The sequence below is a fragment of the Microcaecilia unicolor genome, chromosome 3, assembly GCF_901765095.1.
Source record: "Microcaecilia unicolor chromosome 3, aMicUni1.1, whole genome shotgun sequence".
In the NCBI taxonomy this organism is placed as follows: domain Eukaryota; kingdom Metazoa; phylum Chordata; class Amphibia; order Gymnophiona; family Siphonopidae; genus Microcaecilia; species Microcaecilia unicolor.
Genome location: NC_044033.1, coordinates 303,269,253 through 303,290,579, shown reverse-complemented (window position 1 = coordinate 303,290,579; position 21,327 = coordinate 303,269,253). Strand labels below are relative to the sequence as shown.

The following is a 21,327-nucleotide window of genomic DNA, read 5'->3' as shown; positions in this document are numbered from 1 at the left end:
TATGTAAGCACCCAAACGGGCCTGGTGAGCTTGTGTATTGGTGATCACAGGAAGGACATTTCCCTATACGTCCTCCAGTCAGCAGTGCAACCCATTGTATTGGGTCTACCTTGGCTACAGAGACACAATCCGACCCTAGACTGGGGAAAGGGTGAGATCTTGGACTGGGGTGAGTCTTGCAGGAAACTTTGCCTCACCCCTGACGCCGGTAGTACTGACAGCGAACAGCAGGACCAAGACCCTGATGCTTGGATGGATATTAGTGACTCACAGTCCCTGGACTCTGATGCCTCTGCAGTTGTTCTGGCCACCACTTGTGTTTTACCTCAGACCGGTCAGTTCCAAGTTGAAACCCGCACCACGTCCAAAACCAAGATTCCATCCAACGGGGGTTCTAAGAAGATTACTCGAGGCTTGTTGTCTCACACCTTGCCTGAAAGACAGGACCCAGGCCCTAAGGTTTGGGACAGTCCTGCTACTCGGAGATCTAAGGATCTTAAGAATAGCTCACAGCAAACCATGGCCGGCAGCACTACTCTAGCGCTGGTCACTCGATCCAGCTCCATTGACAAAGTCCAGCCTTGTCCTCAACCGATCACTTTGCGACCCGCGTCCAGTGCTATGGTCTCTGATTACACGCCTAAACTCACCAGCAGATTCCACCAGAAATATCTATGGAAACCCAGACCTCCCGGGGGGGGGGCCCGGGGAAGCACTGTCACGACTGTGCCCATGTTTCATGCTCTTTCATTTTGCCACCTGGTGGTCAGACCTGGTGGCTGCGATGGACTGTCTGCTTGCTGTTTCCCATGTTCCAGAAATCATTCCGGTCCGGATCTTCCAGCCTTCCAGACTGTCTTGGGATTTTTATTATTAAGCAGCACCCTTACCTGGTGACCTCCCTGGTATTTTGCCTTTATTAACCACCTGGAAACTTTCTAGTTTGCCTTTGCAACAAAGGTTCTCAGAAGAGTTTTCATCTGTGAGAGTTTGTTGCAGTGCTAACCTTGCTACTTTCAGTTTCACCTAGACCCTGCTTGTTTCCTGGTTTATTCTGTTTGCTGCCTGCCCAAGACCCTGCTTGTTTCCTGGTTTATTCTACTGTTTGCTGCCTGGTTTACTACTGATTGCCACCAGCCTATAGACTCTGTTTGGTTCCTAGTTTCCCTTCTGCTTTGCTGCCTGCCAGTAAGACTCTGCTTGATTCGTGGACTATTCTCCTGCTTACTGCTTATTGCTTCTGTTCCAGTCCAGCTGCTCCAGTCCGGCCTGTGCCCCTCTGTCTGGGGTCCGCCTTGCTGCCTGTTTGGGTGGTTCTCCTGCCGCTGCCGGTTATCAGTAGTGGCCCAAGGGCTCACTTTTCCTGACCAGTGTGACAGATTGTGACAGATGAAACTTAGTATAAGATGCATCCACCACACTAAGGCCTGAAGATCACCAACTCTATGAGCTGATGAAACAGCTACTTCAGATGGCAGGAATTCAGTGGCTCAAAAGGAGCTTTTAATGAACTGGGTGAGAACGACGTTGAGATCCCATAACACTTGCGGAGGTTTGACAGGAGGCTTTGACAAAAGCAAACCTCTCATGAAGCGAACTTAGAGGCTATCCACAGATGGGCTTACCTTCTACACGTTGATGATAAACACTAATTGCACTAAGGTGAAGCCTTACGGAGTTGGTCTTGAGACCAGACTCTGATAAGTGTAGAAGGTATTCAAGCAGGGTCTGTGCAGGGCAAGTAAGGGAATCTAGGGTCTTGATCTCACACCAGACTGCAAACTTTCTCCATTTAAAAGAGTAACACCTCTTAGTGGAATATTTCCTGGAAGCCAGCAAGACCCAGGAGACATCCTTCAAGAGGCCTAAGAAAGCAAATTCCAGGCTCTCAGAATCCAAGCTGAGAGTGCCAGAGTAGAGGTAGAAGAGACCCTTCGTTCTGCATGATGAGGGTCAGAAAGCACTCCAATCTCCACAGTTCTTTGGAGGATAACTCCAGAAGAAGAGGGAACCAGATCTGCCTGGGCCAGTAGGAACCTATATCTCTTAACCAAACTATTGGTGACCTCAGCGGTGCTCATTACTAATATCTGAAAATAGTAATGGATCCAGCATCCACCTCTTCATCAGTTCACTCGAATACCATACTACATAATTTTTACTACTTCAAATAATAGATACTCATCTTTTATATATGTCAGACTGGGGGGGTTAACGGCGTCTGATATGTACGTTTCGCCCATAAAATGGGCTGTCTCAAGGACTCTCCCCCTTAGCCGTCTTCAGCGTCAGCTTTGCTATAACTTTTATGGGATAACCCCTTGCAAAGACGCTGAAGACGGCTGAGGGGGGAGAGTGGCGGGTGGAGACCAACTATATGCACGGTTACTCCCAAAAGCCTGGCCAGAGCTCAGGCCTAAACACAGCCTAGCAAGCGCGGTAAAAATCAAGAAAACTTTAAAAAGAGGCAAAAAAATAATCTAAAAAAATACAAGGAAGGAATAAAATGAACAAAAACCCTGAGAGCGGTATAAAAAACAAAATGGAAAGCACAAAAAGACCCAAGGTCGAACTAGCTGTGAGGAATGGAAATGAACACGTTCTCTCCTCACCGCGGGAAAAAAAAAAAGAGAGAAAACTGCTGGTCCAGAGCTCTCACAGCGGGCAGGAAGGCACTCACACATGCGCAGTAAAGCACATCTAACTCTCCGAGACCTATTTTAAGCTTGTTACAAGCCCCGGACCAGCAGCGCAGCCCTATGTTACCTACATGTGAGAATTATAAGTCTGCTAGTCCTGTGAGAATATCACCTATATTGTGAGGACTTACTCTGCTTGTACTCAGAGGCAAGCTCAATCCAGAAATCAAGTGAAAAGCACAGGCACCAACAGTGTGTAGCCCTCAAGGAACATGGGATCTTTATTAATGTTTTTACTGTGGAAAGAACTTTCAGCCAGCGTGGGACAAACAGCAATGGCTGCAGTACTAGGGAACACTGCAAAACATTTGAATACCTGACCAGAGCTGGCTGCAGTGATGGACCAAAAAGGTAATATCTGTTCTAACAGTAGCTGCTGACATTTATATGCAGCTAATGGGTTTTAAACGAAAAGATGGAGAATACACAACTAAAAGTTAAGCACTCATTGAACTACCAATTTATGCCAGATGATAATTGTTCACTAGATGGCAGCACCACATTTCCATCAACAGTGCTCCTACTCCTGTTTCTGCAGATGCAGACAAGAGACTGAAGAAAGGGGACATAATAAAGAGGTTGGAAAACGTTTTTGCTACTGCATATTAATAAAAATAAAAAAAAAAATCAAACCAAGTTAAAACTGGCTTCTGGAAAATGCAGTCCATTAGGCCACACTCTGTTCAGCTCTTTGCTTCACTTTGAATTTCAGTGCAGATGTAACTGGAGTCTGCAGGCAACTGTTTACATTAGATCAGCATGAAAATTATGCAGAAATATTTGTTTGGAATTAGCTATCTTTTTTCAGTAGTAGCTCAAGGCGAGTTATATTCATGTACACTAGATACTTCCCTATGAGATTACAATCTAAGGGGTCATGCAAAAAGCTTTGCAGTAGAGCTGGCTCTGTACTACAAAACTGCTGGGAGAAAAAGTGTTCTGTGGAATGCTATAACCGATCAGCATGCAAATTACTGCCACACTAAAATCACGGCAGTAATCTGCAGCTCATTGATAAAGGACATCTTTCCTGTCAGCAAGTGGCTCAGGCACTGACAAGAAAGGCGAAACTGGGGGGGGGGGGGGGGGGGGGGACTGCCATGTCCCAACCCTGGCTTTCTGCAGGGTCCCTACTCGCCTTGCTCCCTCACTCTCCCTGACATGTTGCCATCTCTCGTCCCCCAAAAGTAAACAACGAAAGTTACCTGATGGTCTAGTAGGCCCCCAACACCCATCAGATCTGAACCCCCACCCAACATCTACATAAAATCCCTGGTGTCTAGCACCCCCCCCCAACCCGTACCTGTGGTGCCATCTTGAAACTGGTGGTGCCCCACCAGGTGGGGTCCATTTGCCATATAAGGGAGAAATTTCCTTAAAATGGTAGATTGGCCCTGTCCAGTGCATCCCAGTAAGCAATGCACATAGCACTGCCATTCTGAAGGTGGTGGCACCGGAGGCAGGAGTGAGCATCATTCCTGTCTCTTTTTGAGGTATGGGTAGGGGGGGGGGGGCTCGAGAGGACCTGGTGAAAAAGTTGGGGGGGGGGGCAGGCACTAGACACCAGGAGCTCCAGCTCGATGTTCAGCCAGTGGTAATCATCGTTTTGCTGAGAGCCGCCAGCATTAAACTTGGAAATTCAATGCCAGGTTACGTCCAGGCAATGGCAATTTCCAGGTTTGCACAGCTAGCTAATGCATAGCTGTTTAAGAGTGGCATTCAGCACTTAACCAGCTCTGGGGCACTGCATAAAGACAGTACTGAATTTTATGCAGTCCTATGCATTACCCTGGCTGGTTAAGTGTTGAATATCAGCACTTAATTGGCCAAGTGCAGACACTGCTCTCAAATCGCACCCAAAATAGCCGGTTTTCAGTTTGGCACTAACCAATTATTTTCAGTGGCATTAACTGGTTAAGTTTCACTGAAAATTAGAAGTTAGCCCTGAACAGGCAATTTAACTGGCCAGGAATCTTTTGTGGCCAGTTAAATCACTTTGAATATGGACCCGCAGGAATTTTCACTAGATCACCAGGAACTTTTGTGTAGATGTTGAGGTGGGGGTCAGATTAGGTGGGTGGATAGGCAGGTGGGCCCACTAGACTATTGGGTTTGTTTTGGGGGGGGGGGGGCTGTTGGGGGATTGGAGTCATGTCGAGTTGAAGGGAGAACAGGGTGCCATCAGAACCACTCCTCTCAACCAATCCCTCTATGCTGTCCTAGACTTGGCACAAAAATGTCCCACACAATGTGTGGGAAAGTAACACAGTGACAGCAGATAAATACCTGAATGGCCCAAGTCACCAGTCTGCCCAATAGTCACACTCATTATCAATTCGTGATTGAATCAACAATGAATGTGATATTATACTTGATTATGGTCTTTCTTTAGCATTTCTGGGACAGACCATAGAAGTCTGCCTGGCTCTGTCCTTATGTTCCAACTGTTGGAGTTGCTGTTGAAGCCCACTCCAGCCTATTTGTCTTGTTCTTACGGGACACAGACTGTAAAAGTCTGTCCAGCATTGTCCTCATGTTCCAGACACTGAATTTGCTGTCTAAGCCTTTTCCAGCCCATCCTAAACCAGACTGCCATATACAGGCACAGACCATTACAAGTCTGCTGGTATTGGCCCTAGTTCATCACTGCCAGATTCGCTATCTAAGCGTTATTCTACACATCCACACAAATGAAGCTATTAGGTCTTTTTATACCTTCTATTTTCTAATTAGAGACACTCTGTGTATGTAGTATGTAAAAAGAGTACGTAAAAAAAGCAATAACCTCATTTAACCAACTTTATCAGACCCTTTGTAGGACACCAATCATGTCATTGTTTAGCTCTGTTCATTCCCAAAACTTCACAAATCTCTCCAAACTCTAAGAACTCAAAAAGGTGAAGAAAGACAACTGAAGGATGAAAAGCACACTCCACTGTCCCGGAGCAGGGAAAGTGCACAGTCAGCTCAGCAGTGGCCTTACTTCTCAACTACTCAAATTGCTGTCTAAGCACTGCAAAGTTTTATTTTGTTTTCTTTTTTATTCCATCTTCTTTCCATATAGGCATCCTTATGTTGATCCATTCATTTTTGAATTTTGTCACTATTTTTGTCAACACTTTAGGTTCTAAGTTCAGCCTGCTCAGCTTATTCATGAGCCTCTTATGAGGAACCGTTCAAAAGCTTCTCTCTTTTTTTTTTTTTTTGTAGTATGGCTATAGGATAGTACATAACTATATTAAAATGTGTTTTAATACAGACTGTGGTAAAGGTTTCTGTGCAAGTTAACACCCACACTGCAACCCTTTCTGCATTACTATCCTGCAGTAAAACTATCTGTACAGCAAGTTTTCAGCATGGGCCCTAAGTTTCTGAGGCAACTAAGAGTTAAATAACTTGCACAGATTACAAGCAGCAGCAGGATTTGAACTTGGCTTCCTTGGTTATCAGCCCAGTGCCCTAGCTACTAGGTACCTACAATCATTCTGCTGCACATGAGCTTTAAACAGCACAGAGATCTTGTGTTCAGAACAGCATTTAAAAACAAGACCTACGTTATTGCAAAAGCTCTTCTATAGCTCACCCATTAGACATTTCCATATCCTCTAGGGTCTGTGCTGATACTGGAACCCTGCCGGGGGGGGGGGGGGGGGGGGGGGATATAACACATCTTTCATCCTGTGCCCACATGGCAATTCTAGCATGTGGCTTTCTTTTTCCAACTATTTTTCTGTCAATGTAATGTTTACTGCTCAAGTGTATTCTTGAATTATACCATAAAAGCTAAAAATACATGAAACATAACCCCACAATCCAAGGAAATATAATTGAAGCTAAGAAATATAAATTGCCAACCGAAAAATTAAAGTCTTCTAGAGACAGATCCAATATTTCACCAATGCAAAGAGGAGAGGGAGGGAGGAGTGGCTTAATGGTTAGTGCAGCAGGCTTTGATCCTGGAAACCTGGGTTCGATTCCCACTGCAGTTCCTTGTGACCCTAGGAAAGTCACTTAAACCTCCATTGCCCCAGGTACAAAAACTTAGATTGAGAGCCCTCTAGGGACAGAGAAAGTATCTGCATATAATGTGTACAGCGCTGCGTACGTCTAGTAGCGCAATAGAAATGATTAGTAGTAGTAGAATAAAAAATAAATCAAGCAAAAAGGCAAATTTAACTAAGGCACAATATTTTCAAATGACACACCAGTAGAATCACACTACATCAAGCTGGAACTTAGTAGCGCTCAACACAGCAACATGACTGCATCATATTTAGTCCAACAGACCTCTTTTGCATGATAGCACTATGCACACAGACTAACAGTCTGCAGCACAGACACACATGATCAGTATACCACAGGGTCTAATTTCTGCCTTCAACAGCTGCAAACAGGTTGTCAGGTTACTTGCAGTTACACTATTTGAATCTTAAACGGTCTAGATAATTCTCTAATAGACAGTGTATCAAATAAAATTAAAACTTGAAAATTTAATTTAGATTTAGTTCACAGCTGCTCGTAACAGCTCAAGGTCCCGATGCTCAAAACCCTTGTGCTGTTACGAAAAGCGACATGATAAGCAAGGCATCTGTGCGCATGCGCCTGGTAAAACCCAAACGTGAAGCACATATTGGAATCTGTTTACTGCAGCCTAAATGGGAAAATTAGGTTCTTACCTTGGTAATTTTCTTTCCTTTAGTCATAGCAGATGAAGCCATTACGTATGGGTTATGTCCATCAACCAGCAGGGGAGATAGAGAGCACTCAAACTTTCACAGTGCCCTCTTGGCCAGCTAGCTCCACTGCCTCTTCAGTATTTGAAGCTTCCAAAGCAGTATGGCAAACCGCAATGGGAATCACAAGAGCTTTCCTCACAGCGAACGATGGCCCATCACAAGGGCATGAACTCATAAAGGAGGGAATGCACATCCTCCTGGAGGGAATAAACTCATCCTCCTTATAGTATAAGTGGAGGGGAACACCCGCGCCTCCTGGAGGGAATCACACATCCTCCCAACACACTGGAGGGAATAAACTAATCTTCCTATTTATAGAACTGGAGGGGAACACACGCGCCTCCTGGAGAGAATCAACACATCCTCCAAAAAAAAACATGCTGGAGGGAATGAACACATCCTCCTAAATTTAAACTGAACATGAATCCTGAAGATTGTTTTCCAACTTTCTCCCAAGGAAGGAACTTCAGGAAATTAGAACAGAACCTGAAAAACAGATTCACAGCATACAGACAATCATACAGGGAGGGCTCATGGCTTCATCTGCTATGACTAAAGGAAAGAAAATTACCAAGGTAAGAACCTAATTTTCCCTTCCTTGTCATCAAGCAGATGAAGCCATCTCGAGGTGCCCCACCCGGCTCAGGTATCTCCGTGTCCACGGAGGCCGCGCCATGTGGTGTAAGCAAAATGGCACCCGCTGCCAGCTCAGAGTGGGAAGAAACATCGCTCGCCATGCTCGGGCCGGCTCCTACGCCAGTACAGCACGATTTACAGAGCCCTGCTGCTGATTTGCGCTTGCCACAAGTGGAACAGCGATTTACATTGTCCGCAGCCATCACCGAAAAACGGTGGTAAAATCCAAGATGGCGGTTTCGCGCCAAAATCGCCCCGATCGCGGGCCCACCCCGGAGGAGTTGGAAAACACTCTTACCTCAAAGGATCTAGTGTACAACTACAATCCTGCTGAAAATCAGGTCAAAAACCTCTGTTCCAGCGTCTCTGCGTTTAAAAACGCGACGCGACTTTTTTTTTTTTTTTTTTAAGCTGTGAGGAAAGCAGAGGTATTGAAGACTCCGGAGGCTCAGATGAGTGGGAAAGGCAGGGAAAGGGCGAACCTATATGCCTGCATCCACTGTTGGTGGGTAAGGACAGGGAAAGCAAGGCAATATGTCCACATCCACAGAGGTATGGGTAAGGCAGGGAAAGGGCTAACCTATGTGCCTTTAAAGTGAGGCTGCTATAGCCTCCAACACCCCGGTTAACAACTGGCAAGCCAGGAACCACCTCCCGGCAGATTTTTCTGGAGCTCGAACAAGCTGCAGCCACCCTGCTAGGGGAGATAGAGAATACTGAAGAGGCAGTGGAGCTAGCTAGCTAGCTCCTCCCTCCCAGTCCCGTCCTATCCTATCTAATTTATCTAGGAATCTTCACGATAATGACCCTTCATCTCTATCTTCCCATGTTTCAAACCTCCTCTCTACTGTGGCACCATCCACGTCTGTCAACGAGGCTATTTCTTCTTACAACAATACTCTATCCTCTGCCTTAGACACTTTTGCACCTTTGATGACCCGCCCTGTAAGGCGTACAAAACCCCAACCTTGGCTGACTTCTAATATCCGCTACCTACGTTCCTGTACCCGCTCCGCCGAACGCCTCTGGCGGAAATCTCGGGCCCTTGCTGATTTCTTACACTTTAAGTTCATGCTGACCTCCTTCCAATCTGCTCTTTTACGTGCCAAACAGGATTATTATATCCAACTGACCAACTCTCTTGGCTCTAATCCTCGACTTCTCTTCACCACATTGAACTCTCTCCTCAAGGTGCCCCCTCCCCCAACTCCCCCTTCATTATCTCCTCAGACCCTTGCTGAATTCTTTCACAACAAGGTTCAAAAGATAAACCTTGCTTTCTCTACCTCACCACCTCTCCCTCCACTAGTCCGTTCCCCTCTCTCTCCTTCCCCTCATTCTCTTTCCTTCTTTCCTGAAGTTACTATTGAGGAAACTACACTTCTCCTTTCTTCCTCAAAATGTACCACCTGTTCCCTCTGATCCCATTCCCACCCACCTTCTTAATGCCATCTCTCCTACTCTTATTCCTTTTATCTGTCACATTCTCAACCTCTCACTTTCCACTGCGACTGTCCCTGCTGCCTTTAAACATGCTGTGGTCACACCTCTCCTTAAGAAGCCTTCACTTGACCCTACTTGTCCCTCTAATTACCGACCCATCTCCCTCCTTCCTTTTCTCTCCAAATTACTTGAGCGTGCTGTTCACCGCCGCTGCCTTGATTTTCTCTCCTCACATGCTATTCTTGACCCATTACAATCTGGTTTTCGCCCTCTCCACTCAACTGAAACTGCGCTTACTAAAGTCTCCAATGACCTATTACTGGCTAAATCCAGAGGTCAATATTCCATCCTCATTCTTCTTGATCTTTCCGCTGCTTTTGACACTGTCGATCACAGCATACTACTCGATACCCTGTCCTCACTTGGATTCCAGGGCTCTGTCCTTTCCTGGTTCTCTTCCTACCTCTCCCTCCGCACCTTTAGTGTTCACTCTGGTGGATCCTCTTCTACTTCTATCCCTCTGCCTGTCGGCGTACCTCAGGGTTCTATTCTTGGTCCCCTCCTCTTTTCTATCTACACTTCTTCCCTTGGTTCATTAATCTCATCCCATGGCTTTTCCTACCATCTCTATGCTGATGACTCCCAAATCTACCTTTCTACCCCTGATATCTCACCTTGCATCCAAACCAAAGTTTCAGCGTGCTTGTCTGACATTGCTGTCTGGATGTCTCAACACCACCTGAAATTAAATATGACCAAAACCGAGCTTCTCATTTTCTCCCCCAAACCCACCTCCCCGCTCCCCCCGTTTTCTATTTCTGTTGATGGCTCTCTCTTTCTCCCTGTCTCCTCAGCTCGAAACCTTGGGGTCATCTTTGACTCTTCTCTCTCCTTCTCTGCTCATATCCAGCAGACCGCCAAGACCTGTCGTTTCTTTCTTTACAACATCCGTAAAATCCGCCCCTTTCTTTCCGAGCACTCTATCAAAACCCTCATCCACACCCTTGTCACCTCTCGTCTAGACTACTGCAATCTGCTTCTTGCTGGCCTCCCACTTAGTCACCTCTCCCCTCTCCAGTCGGTTCAAAACTCTGCTGCCCGTCTCATCTTCCGCCAGGGTCGCTTTACTCATACTACCCCTTCTCCTCAAGACCCTTCACTGGCTCCCTATCCGTTTTCGCATCCTGTTCAAACTTCTTCTACTAACCTATAAATGTATTCACTCTGCTGCTCCCCAGTATCTCTCCACACTCGTCCTTCCCTACACCCCTTCCCGTGCACTCCACTCCATGGATAAATCCTTCTTATCTGTTCCCTTCTCCACTACTGCCAACTCCAGACTTCGTGCCTTCTGTCTCGCTGCACCCTACGCCTGGAATAAACTTCCTGAGCCCCTACGTCTTGCCCCATCCTTGGCCACCTTTAAATCTAGACTGAAAACCCACCTCTTTAACATTGCTTTTGACTCGTAACCACTTGTAACCACTCGCCTCCACCTACCCTCCTCTCTTCCTTCCCGTTCACATTAATTGATTTGATTGCTTACTTTATTTATTTTTTGTCTATTAGATTGTAAGCTCTTTGAGCAGGGACTGTCTTTCTTCTATGTTTGTGCAGCGCTGCGTATGCCTTGTAGCGCTATAGAAATGCTAAATAGTAGTAGTAGTAGTAGAGTGCTCTCTATCTCCCCTGCTGGTTGATGGACATAACCCATACGTAATGGCTTCATCTGCTTGATGACAAGGAATGTACCTACGCTTATTGTAAGCATAGAGAGCAGTCCTCCTTCCCCGGAAAAACCGTCTACCTGTTGAGGTAGATGCTGAAGGCGCCCGGTGGGAGAGTTTGTCAAGGGTGGTTTCCGGCTGGTGGAGCTGCTCTACCACCTGCTCGACTTTTTCACCAAAAGTATTATCCCCCCCGGCAAGGAACATCCGCAAGCCGCTGCTGGGTTCGACTATCCAGGTCAGAGGCACGCAGCCATGAGAGTCTGCACATCACTATATCTTGAGCAGCGGATCTGGATGCAACATCAAAAGTGTCGTAAGGACTCCTAGACAGGAATTTACGATACGCCTTCAGCTGCCTGACCACCTCCTGAAAAGGCCTGGCGTGCTCCGGAGGGAGCTTGTCCACCAGTTGCTTAACATTGTTCCGCATGTGGATGCTCGTGTAGAGCTGGTATGATTGGATCTTAGACACGAGCATAGAGGACTGATAGGCCTTCCTCCCAAAAAAGTCTAAAGTCCTAGACTCTTGCCCCGGGGGTGCCGAGGCAAAATCCCTAGTACTCCTGGCTCTCTTGAGAGCGGAATCCACAACCATAGAGTCGTTAGGTAACTGGGACCTCATCAACTCAGGTTCTCCGTGAATCCGATATTGGGACTCAGCTTTTTGGGAATGGTGGGATTACTGAGTGGTTTTCTCCAGTCCTAAGCAATGTCTCTTTAAGGACATTATGCAAAGGGGCAGTGGACTCCTCCTTAGTTGATGAAGGATAGTCAAGGACCTCGAGCATCTCAGTCCTGGGCTCATCCTCAGTTACCACCGGGAAGGGAATGCCCACAGACATTTCCCGGACAAATGACGAGAAGGTGAGATTCTCCGGTGGAGAAAGCTTCCTCTCAGGTGAAGGAGTAGGATCAGAAGGAAGACCACAAGACTCCTCGGCAGAGAAATACCTGGGGTCTTCCCCTTCATCCTACGAGGCATCCTCCTCGGTATCGCACAAGAGTTCTCTAACTGCAGTCCAAGAACGGGCACGTCTCGACGCCGAGGAACGCCATCCTCTATGGCGATGCCGAGATGTCGACTCCCCTGCCGGTGGCAATGAAGCTCCCTCCAGCGACGTCGACGGGGAGTCGACCGGGGACTGCACCACAGGCACAGAGCCAGCTGCCGCTTCCACTGACGGTACTGAGACAGACACAGCAGCCCTTTCCAGGAGACCTGGAAGAAGGGCTCAGATGCGCTCGTCTAGAGCCGATGTCGAGGAAGGCTGTGGGACCGGTGCAGAAGTCGGCGTCAGAATCTGTGGCGGCCTGGGAGGCGGTACGGGGCTGTCCTAAGATCTATGCATCGACACTTCTTGTATGAAGAGTGAGCGCTCCTCCTGGCGTCGACGCTTCTCGGGTGCCGAATCCTTTGACACCTCGGAGCTCCCGGTACCACGTCTCAGAGACTGATGACGATGCTTCTGCGCTTTCACTCGAAGCACGTCACCGGCACTCCTCGGTACTGACAAGGAGGAAGTGGAATCCACACACCTCCTCGGGGTTGGGTCCGATGGGCCTGCACAGCAGGAGCCCTCAAAACAGGTGGAGACCCACTCGACGGCTCACTACTCCCAGCTAGTGGTGAAGTCCAGTCAGCCATTACCTGCCCCTCCAGATGTCAATGCCATCCACGGTGCCGATGTCGAGGAATCAGTCGGAGCTCCGAAAAGACGGTCCCAAAGAACTCTTCTCGACACCTGTGTCCGTTTTTTCAAGCTCAGACACAACTTACAGGCGTCAGGGCGATGATCGGGCCCAAGACACTGGATGCACCACGCGTGCAGGTCAGTGCCAGAGATCGACCGCTAACACCGAGCACACTTCTTGAAACTGCTGGGAGGCTTCAATGACATGAGCAGAAAAACTGCGGCGGCGAAATCAAAAGGTTTGATTGTGCCAACAGAGGGACACAAAAAGGAGAACCGCGACGAAATCAAAAGGAAACTTTAAAAAGGGGAAAAACTTAGAAGGGAAATTTTTAATTTTTTTTTTAACTGGAAAAAAAAAAAAAAGACAAAGAAGCGACGTAAAACAAAAAAAAGCGCAAACAAGAGCACAAAAACGCCGAAGTCTTTCTCTGGGCCTGAGGGAGAGAGACTGACACGCAGCCACTCTCCTCCGTGGAAAAAGAAAATCTGAGGCGGGAACGGACGCGTGCGGGCGGGAAGATGGTCGCACATGCGCGATGCGAGTCACTCGCGCTCCGGAAGCTGTCTTAAAGCTTTTTTGATTTTTGCTGGAAAAATTCTCTGTTCCTGGGCCGCCGTGGACGCCGACCCATCAGTGAGAACAAGCAGCCTGCTTGTCCTCGGAGAAACTGATATCCGCCCTATAAGACCTACTGGAAGTAAAGGGGAACACCAAATTTGCATATGAGCATCATTGGGAGCAAGATGCGAGACAGCAATTTACAAAACAAGAATGGATGACAATGCACAATAATATTCTACATTTATCTATATCGGCTAATTTAGCGGCGCGTGGGGTGACATTTTTGTATAGATGGTATCTATCACCACTACAATTGCAAAATTCAATCTGACTTCTAATTCAAATGTGTTGGACGGGGTGTGACCAGGAGGGCACTTATGCTCACATATGGTGGCAATGTCCTAGTGTGCATCAACTTTGGGATCAGTGTGCTCAGACTTTCACATCCAGGGCATCAGGGCAAATGTTTGAGTATTTTTGTCCAGAGCTAATCTACACAGAGTTGTTTTAAGTGAGGAGTTTTGACAGTTAGCCAGAGGGCTAATGTAAGGAAGAGGAGTTGGAACCCTACTGGGGCAGACTCAGGAAAGATATCAGGAAGTATTTTTTCACGGAGAGGGTGGTGGACGCTTGGAATGCCCTCTCGCGGGAGGTGGTGGAGATGAAAACGGTAACGGAGTTCAAACATGCGTGGGATATGCATAGAGGAATCCTGTGCAGAAGGAATGGATCCTCAGAAGCTTAGCTGAAATTGGGTGGCGGGGCAGTTGGGGGGGAAGAGGGGGTGGTGGTTGGGAGGCGAGGATAGGGGAGGGCAGACTTATACGGTCTGTACCAGAGCCGGTGATGGGAGGCGGGACTGGTGGTTGGGAGGCGGGAAATACTGCTGGGCAGACTTATATGGTCTGTGCACTGAAAAGGACAGGTACAAATTCAAGGTAAGGTATACACTTATGAGTTTGTCTTGGGCAGACTGGATGGACCATGCAGGTCTTTTTCTGCCGTCATCTACTATGTTATGTTACTATGAGAAGAATGAGAACAGAGATGACTACTGTAGAAACATTGAGGCTTAATACACATTTTGGATCAGTCGACTGTTTCATGTTTGGGATCACCACAATAAAGCTTTTCTACATATTTTACTTCCCTTGCCCTCCATTGCATTTTTGTCTCTTGTGACCTGTGTCTTCCTCCAGTTTAGACCTTGGATCAGTGGCTCTGGCTATCCAGCAGAGCCCTTTATTTTAGCTCCACTATGGTTTTTTCTGAGTTTTCCCTTTTAAATTAAAAGGGACCAGCTTACAAACTGCTCCTGTAGGGCCTCTGGGACAACCCTCACCCCAACCTAGAGAAGTCAGGCTACAAAAGCATTACAGTAACCCAAAAGAGGTAGCATCATAACCTGTAATACCACCCAAAAATCTTGTAGAGAAATGGTCTTCCACGGTAATAATGATGCCCAGGTTTCAGTATGGTGCTAATATTTCTGGATACATAATATCAACGGAATGCAATAATCTTTACTTTTCCCTCCCCTGGTTAATCTTTCTACTATGAAATAACTACCTAAAAAGGTCAACTTAACAGCTCTAAGGTCTGTGTCTTTGCTATAATTTTTTTCTTTGCAGATGGCCAGAAACCTTGGCAAAAAAAGAAAAATCTGGGCTGCAGACCAGCCTTAGGCACCAGGATGTGACGACAAAAAAATATTCAGTACTCTCCTAAACCACCCAACAAGTGATTAAGATGTCTTCACTTTTCCTGAACAGGATCAAAAAAATGCAGAGCTTTTCAAGACGCTCACAAAAAGCAAGTGACTTACCCTACCCTTTCTCTCTCTGCAAGATAAATGGCTAATGTTCACTTTGCTAATTGGCCAATGTTTACCACCACTTGTTCCGCTGCACAATTAAACTTACTACAGCCTATATGATCACAGCATTTTCACACTTTTACTCCGATATTGTAACATAAAAAATAAATTCCTTGGATTCAATCTCTGCTTTTGTTCTGCTTTCCACAATCCCACTTATCACTGTTGATTACATTTATTCACCGGTGTTTTCCAGCAGTGCAATGATTATGTACTCACCTTGCGTCTGTGGGATGAAGGGTGCCAGAAGCTTTGCTCGTTTCTTTTCATAGCCCTTTTGTGTGATGTCACCTACAAGCAAGCAAACGTACACAGATGTCAGTCAGCATGTAAACTCCATCCCCTGAGCAAGAGCTGCAAGAACTCTGTCATCAGCCCCCACCACTGAGCAAAAGCATTCAGTGATACTCCCAACAGCTGGCTCCTCCTCTTTCAGTCCCTCCTCTTTTGATCAGCTATGAGCCAGTCAGAAAGCAGCATAACAGATGACGCAGCACTTAAGGACCTAGCTGTTTTCCTCAGTACCACTTACAGAAGCTGATTAAAGCATGGGACTGTATATACCAATACCAGCTCCTCCTCTTCCTGTGTCTTTTACCTTCTCTCTCAACCCTTCTGCTGTCCCTGCCTTGTCTGTCCCAAGTATGTTTACATTCAATTACAGTGCTGGCCTCTACAACCTCTGCTAGAGGTTCTCAAGCATTGTTCTGTGTGGTTTTTACAAATAATTTCCAAATCCTCCTTTTATTATTGTTTACAAGCCCAGTAATCAATCAAGCATTTGAGTTTCCTTATGTCCTACGATCAAGATCTTTAATAAAAATGTCTAATCGGAGTACACAACTAAGAAAAGCCAAGTGCAAAATGACAGCCCCATCTGCTTCTCAGCACTGTCCTGGAATGCTATACACCTTTCAGCTTTATTTCAACATGACTGCTTTCTTGAGTTGGTAGACTTGATGTTCCTTAAAAAAAAAAAAAAAAATTTTAAGCTACACACGCTAATTACTTAAAAAAAAAATAAAAAAACAGAAAGCAGAAACAGATTTCATAAATAAAAGGGGAAGCTGACTGGTAAAATACAGTTTTATAAATTCTGTTCTGTTTGATTCATGGTCAAACAGGTATGGTTACATGATTACTCAAATTTGAAACTTTTATAGGGTTTTACACAATTTAAATCATATTGTTAAAATACAAAATTCTTGGATCTGATTTCTCCTTAAATCTTCACTCACTTTCTTGGACACATGCAGACCACAATGATTAAATTTCAGACTCCAACAGACCTACTACATTCAGGCTCAGATCTCAGCCTGGGTCCGAATGAGTTGGAAATGTAAAGTAACAGGAGAGAACTGTCAGATCAACGGGAAAGAAAAGTCACTGTTTCTGAGTGTTTTGGGGATGTGTGTTAGCATTGACTGTGCAGAATCGATCTGCACTAATCTGGCTTGTTTAGTTTTCCAATAGGTTTACTGATGTTCTAGTGCCCACTGCAGTGTTTGTGGTGCCATCTTTTCCTAGGTAGGTCCTTGTGTGACTCATGAAAATTACTGCTATTATGGTATAGTAGAGTGTTCTCTAGATCCTGAGTGACATTTCTAGTATTTTGTATTACTTTACTTTACAGTATGTCTTGCACTGGAGTTTGGATTTAAATCACACCTTTCTCAGTAGTAGCTCAAGGCAAGTTACAGTCAGGTACAGTAGGTATTTCCCTGTCTCTCGACAGCTTACAATTCAAGTTTTGTACCTGAGGCAGTGGAGGTTTAAGCGATACGTACAAGATCTCAAAGAGTGGCAGTAGAACTTGAATCCTAGAATCCCTGGTTCTCAGTTTGCTGCTCTAACCATTAGGTATAGATAATGAATATTATCTGTATCAGCTGTACCTGTTTGGTAACTCAACCTCAAACTAAAGGCTAGCAGAGTTGAAGCCTAGTGGCCATTTGCAACCTAAAAAAACACACTGGTAAATTATTTTATGGTTGCCAGTAACCTCAGGCTGAACGTCACTGCTCACATGGCCAACATGAAGATGCTGGACTGGGCGCAAGGGCTGACCACTAAGAGCCAAATGTTAAAAGTACCTACATATTTTTTCTTAAGTGGAGGAGTGGCCTAGTGGTTAGGGTGGTAGACTTTGGTCCTGGGGAACTGAGGAACTGAGTTCGATTCCCACTTCAGGCACAGGCAGCTCCCTGTGACTTTGGGCAAGTCACTTAACCCTCCATTGCCCCAGGTACAAATAAGTACCTGTATACAATATGTAAGCCGCAATGAGCCTGCCATGAGTGGGAAAGCGCGGGGTACAAATGTAACAAAAATAAAATAAAATAAAAGTGTCCTTGTAAATATATTGTTTCATACCATGGACCCAACAGTGCAGAGAAATTTAAACGGCCACTCACTGCCAAAGAGAGAGCCTCCACCAATCCAGGTCTCTCTCCCACAATAGGACCTCCCCACCAGAGGCACCTCAGAGGAAGACCACTCAGGCACAGTTGCCCCAAAAAGGGGGTCAAATCATCCCAATTACCCTGTTGCCTACAGAGACACCTGAGCTGATTTGTTCTCTCTTTTTTTTTTTTAAATCTGTGAGGAAGGGCCAACGCAAACAGGCAACGGGATCTGGGGGCACCGGGAACACAGGGTGGGGTAGAGACTTTGGACCACCAGGTATGCTCCCCAAAAATAGCACTGCTCAACCAATCACCCCCAGGCTCAACTGAGCTAGCCAAGCTAGGACAGGAGTTCCCCAAGAAGCAGCCAGGAGCTGATGTGAAGCCATCCACCACCTGCTAGAGAAAGAGATATACTGACTAAGGGAGGAGCTGGCCATCTCATTACCCTATTGCCTAGAGACACCTGAGCTGACTTCTTTTTTTTTAATCTGTGAGGAATTGCCAGGCAAACAGGCAATGGGCTCTGGGGGCACAGGGTTGGATAGGGACCTGGGACCACAAGGTTCCTCAAAGATGGCACCGCTCAACCAATCACCCCCAGGCTCAACTGAGCTAACCAAGCTAGGACAAGCGCTCCCCAAGAAGCCACGAGCAGATGTGCAGCCGTCCACCACCTGCTAAAGATAGAGATATACTGACTAAGGAAGGAGCTGGCCGTCCCATATGGCTGAGTTCAGTATAGTGATCCCCATCTGCTGGTAGATGGACACAACCCACCAGAATCTAGAATCACCTGCTGTGCTACACTAAGGAAAGATGTCACTTATTATAGTGTGTGCATTCAGAGACAAGTTCTCCTGTAAATGAACAGGTCATTCCACCCCTTTAACAAATAACTGATTAACTTTGACCAGTTTCACTACTCAAAAATATGCAAGTTGGTCAAGACTAGAAGGGGCAAAACACAATACTTGTGATACATGATCCAATCCAAGCAGCTAGGTCTGATGGTTACTGGGGGGAGGGCTATCCAACAGAGAGGGGGAAACTGCTAGGGATAGGTTCAGAAGATGAAAGACTGTATGTAGAGAGGAATCAGTAAATTAAGACAACCTAATATTGGAAGTTTCTCCTCTCCACAGGCACAGAATGGGACAACTACCTCAGTAAATCAGGTTCTAAAAGAGTTGCAATGGGCCTTGGAGGAGGAACCCCCCCCCCCCCCCCCCCCCCCAAAAAAAAAAAAAAAAAAAAAAAAATTAGAAGCCAGCAACTAGCATGCTATCCAAACCTTGCCAATGGCTTACTTCTTCCTCCCCCTCATACGAATGACAGGGAATTCGAAAGAACTTTACTAGCTCCTAGGGCACCCCAGCCAGTCTGGTTTTCTGGATATCCACAATGAATATTCATGAGGGAGATTTGTATGCACTGCCTCCGCTGCACACAAATCTCTCTCATGAATATTCAATGTGGATAATATGAAAACCTGACTGGTTGGGGTGCCTCTAGGATCAGATTTGGAAACCTTAGTCCTAGGATTTCAAATGGGCACCTAAACAAGCAAAATTGCCAATGCCTTTATCAAACAAATGTATAAAACCCCCTTTTACACAGGTCGTGATGCAGGACAAGAGAGCTCACAAACAAAAACAATAAAAATGAATAACAGCACCAAAAGCAGAAACAGCTACTCCTCACAAACCCTAGAACCCTGCCAATAAATTTAAAATGTTAATATGTTAAAAGAAACAAGACAAAACAGAACTCCAGATATACATTCTCCAAGCTCATCTCTCTATATAAAACGCACCTCCAACGTTCTAATGAAGCATCAACTTTCCCAACGTTCTAAATGTGTCATGGTGTAGATCGCTTTTTCTCCATCAGTATCTGCCCCGCCCTCGCGTCAAACGTCATGACGTCAAGGGCGGAGCACTGACACTGAACGAATCACAACGCTCACCCGTTGCTACTCTTTGCCTTGGTCGTCATCTTCAGTAGTTGTTGCTGCGCCGCCACCGCCTCCTTGGAAGAGACAGAGCGTCCGCCCGCTCACGAGAACTTTACTTTCTCACTGTCAACACATAAGCCAGCCCACTTGCGATGTTCGTACCAAACGCGCGCCAAATACTACTGCTGTCATTACACTCAACAGAGCATAAGGACGAGCACATCGCCGCCACCAGTAAACCCTAATACTTGCAATGCTGCAGCCGGAAGCGGAGCGGAGTGTGACCGGCCCACAACAGAAGTTACCGGATGCCGGCCCTCATCACTAACAACATTGAGCACGTGACCTCGGTTCTGTCTCCCGGGGCGACGACGGCGTTGTAATAAGTAAAGCGCTAGGCGGAATCCCAGAGACAGCATAGCAGGTTGCAGTTTAGTTTCGGGAGCCTAAGTGCAGCCATCATTAGGTGTGGCTAACTGTACAGAACTGAAAAAAAAACAAAAGATGACAGACTTTGCTTTAATAGTATTCCCTCTGTGTAGTGTACAGCAACTACAATATTACACCATGGGTGTCAAGCAAGTATAGTAGCTGATAGTGTCTTCTTCATCCCTCCCGCCCCCTTCTTATTAAAAGGAAAAAAAAACACTTGATATAAAGGCGGAAAGACAGTCAAAATGCAAAACCCCAGAGCGAAAGCCCACAAGTTACCCAGCTCCACCAGAATCCCTCCCTCCCACCCAAATAAATACACATCTAATAAGCAAAATCAACATCTCCCACTCACAGCCATACACACAACCAAACTAACAACCCCCCACACCAACATACACACACTGCCATGGACACACATGAACTCTCTTTCTCACAGACACACACTCCCTCCCCCAACCCCCTCAATACAGAAAGTGTAACAGAGAAGTTCAACATCTCTCTCTCACACACACCCACACACACCTACAGACCACATGTGACTCCACCCCCACCCAAAATCCAGTCGCCACCTTCCTCACAAACGGCCTCATACCCAAAACTGTCAAATGCAAAATCTACATCTCTCTCTCACTCACACACACAAACACTGTGCCATGCACAGACAGCATCTCTCTCACTCACACACACGCCTATGTACCTCAATACCCACACACACCCTCTGACCCCCCCAACCCCTCCGCAAACAACAATTATGTGGAACAACGGTACCCTCCCCCCCGACAAACCCCCCCCCCCAACACCAAAATGGCAGCACTGATTGCTCATACAACTCTCACACTCCCCAACAAAACAATAACTAAGACACCCTCAAAATTCACCTTCAGCTATAGAGGGGAAGAGGGGGTCCTCAGACCTGAGAGGGGAGAGGGGATCCTGAGACCAGAGGAGGGGGGTGCTGAGACCACAGAGGGAGGGGGAGGTATCTCTGTCTCACACACACACACACTCTAACAGTCAGTATGTGTGTCTCTCTCTCTCACTCTCATACAGTCACACTGTATCACATTCACTCTCTATGTGTCACACAGTCACTCTCACACACTCTCGGTCTCATACACTCGCTCTCACAGACAATCTGTGTATCGCACAAATAG

At 46.4% G+C, this 21,327-nt stretch overlaps 1 protein-coding gene across 3 annotated transcripts in view; it reads right to left on the bottom strand.

Moving 5' to 3' along the window:
• DIP2B (disco interacting protein 2 homolog B) overlaps positions 1-21,327 on the bottom strand; it is a 596,277-nt gene that overhangs the window by 415,948 nt on the left and 159,002 nt on the right. For all 3 annotated transcript variants that reach the window (XM_030198260.1, XM_030198261.1, XM_030198262.1), the window contains exon 2: positions 15,596-15,667. In XM_030198260.1, coding sequence (XP_030054120.1) covers positions 15,596-15,667 — 72 coding nt within the window. The remainder of the gene's footprint in view (positions 1-15,595; positions 15,668-21,327) is intronic.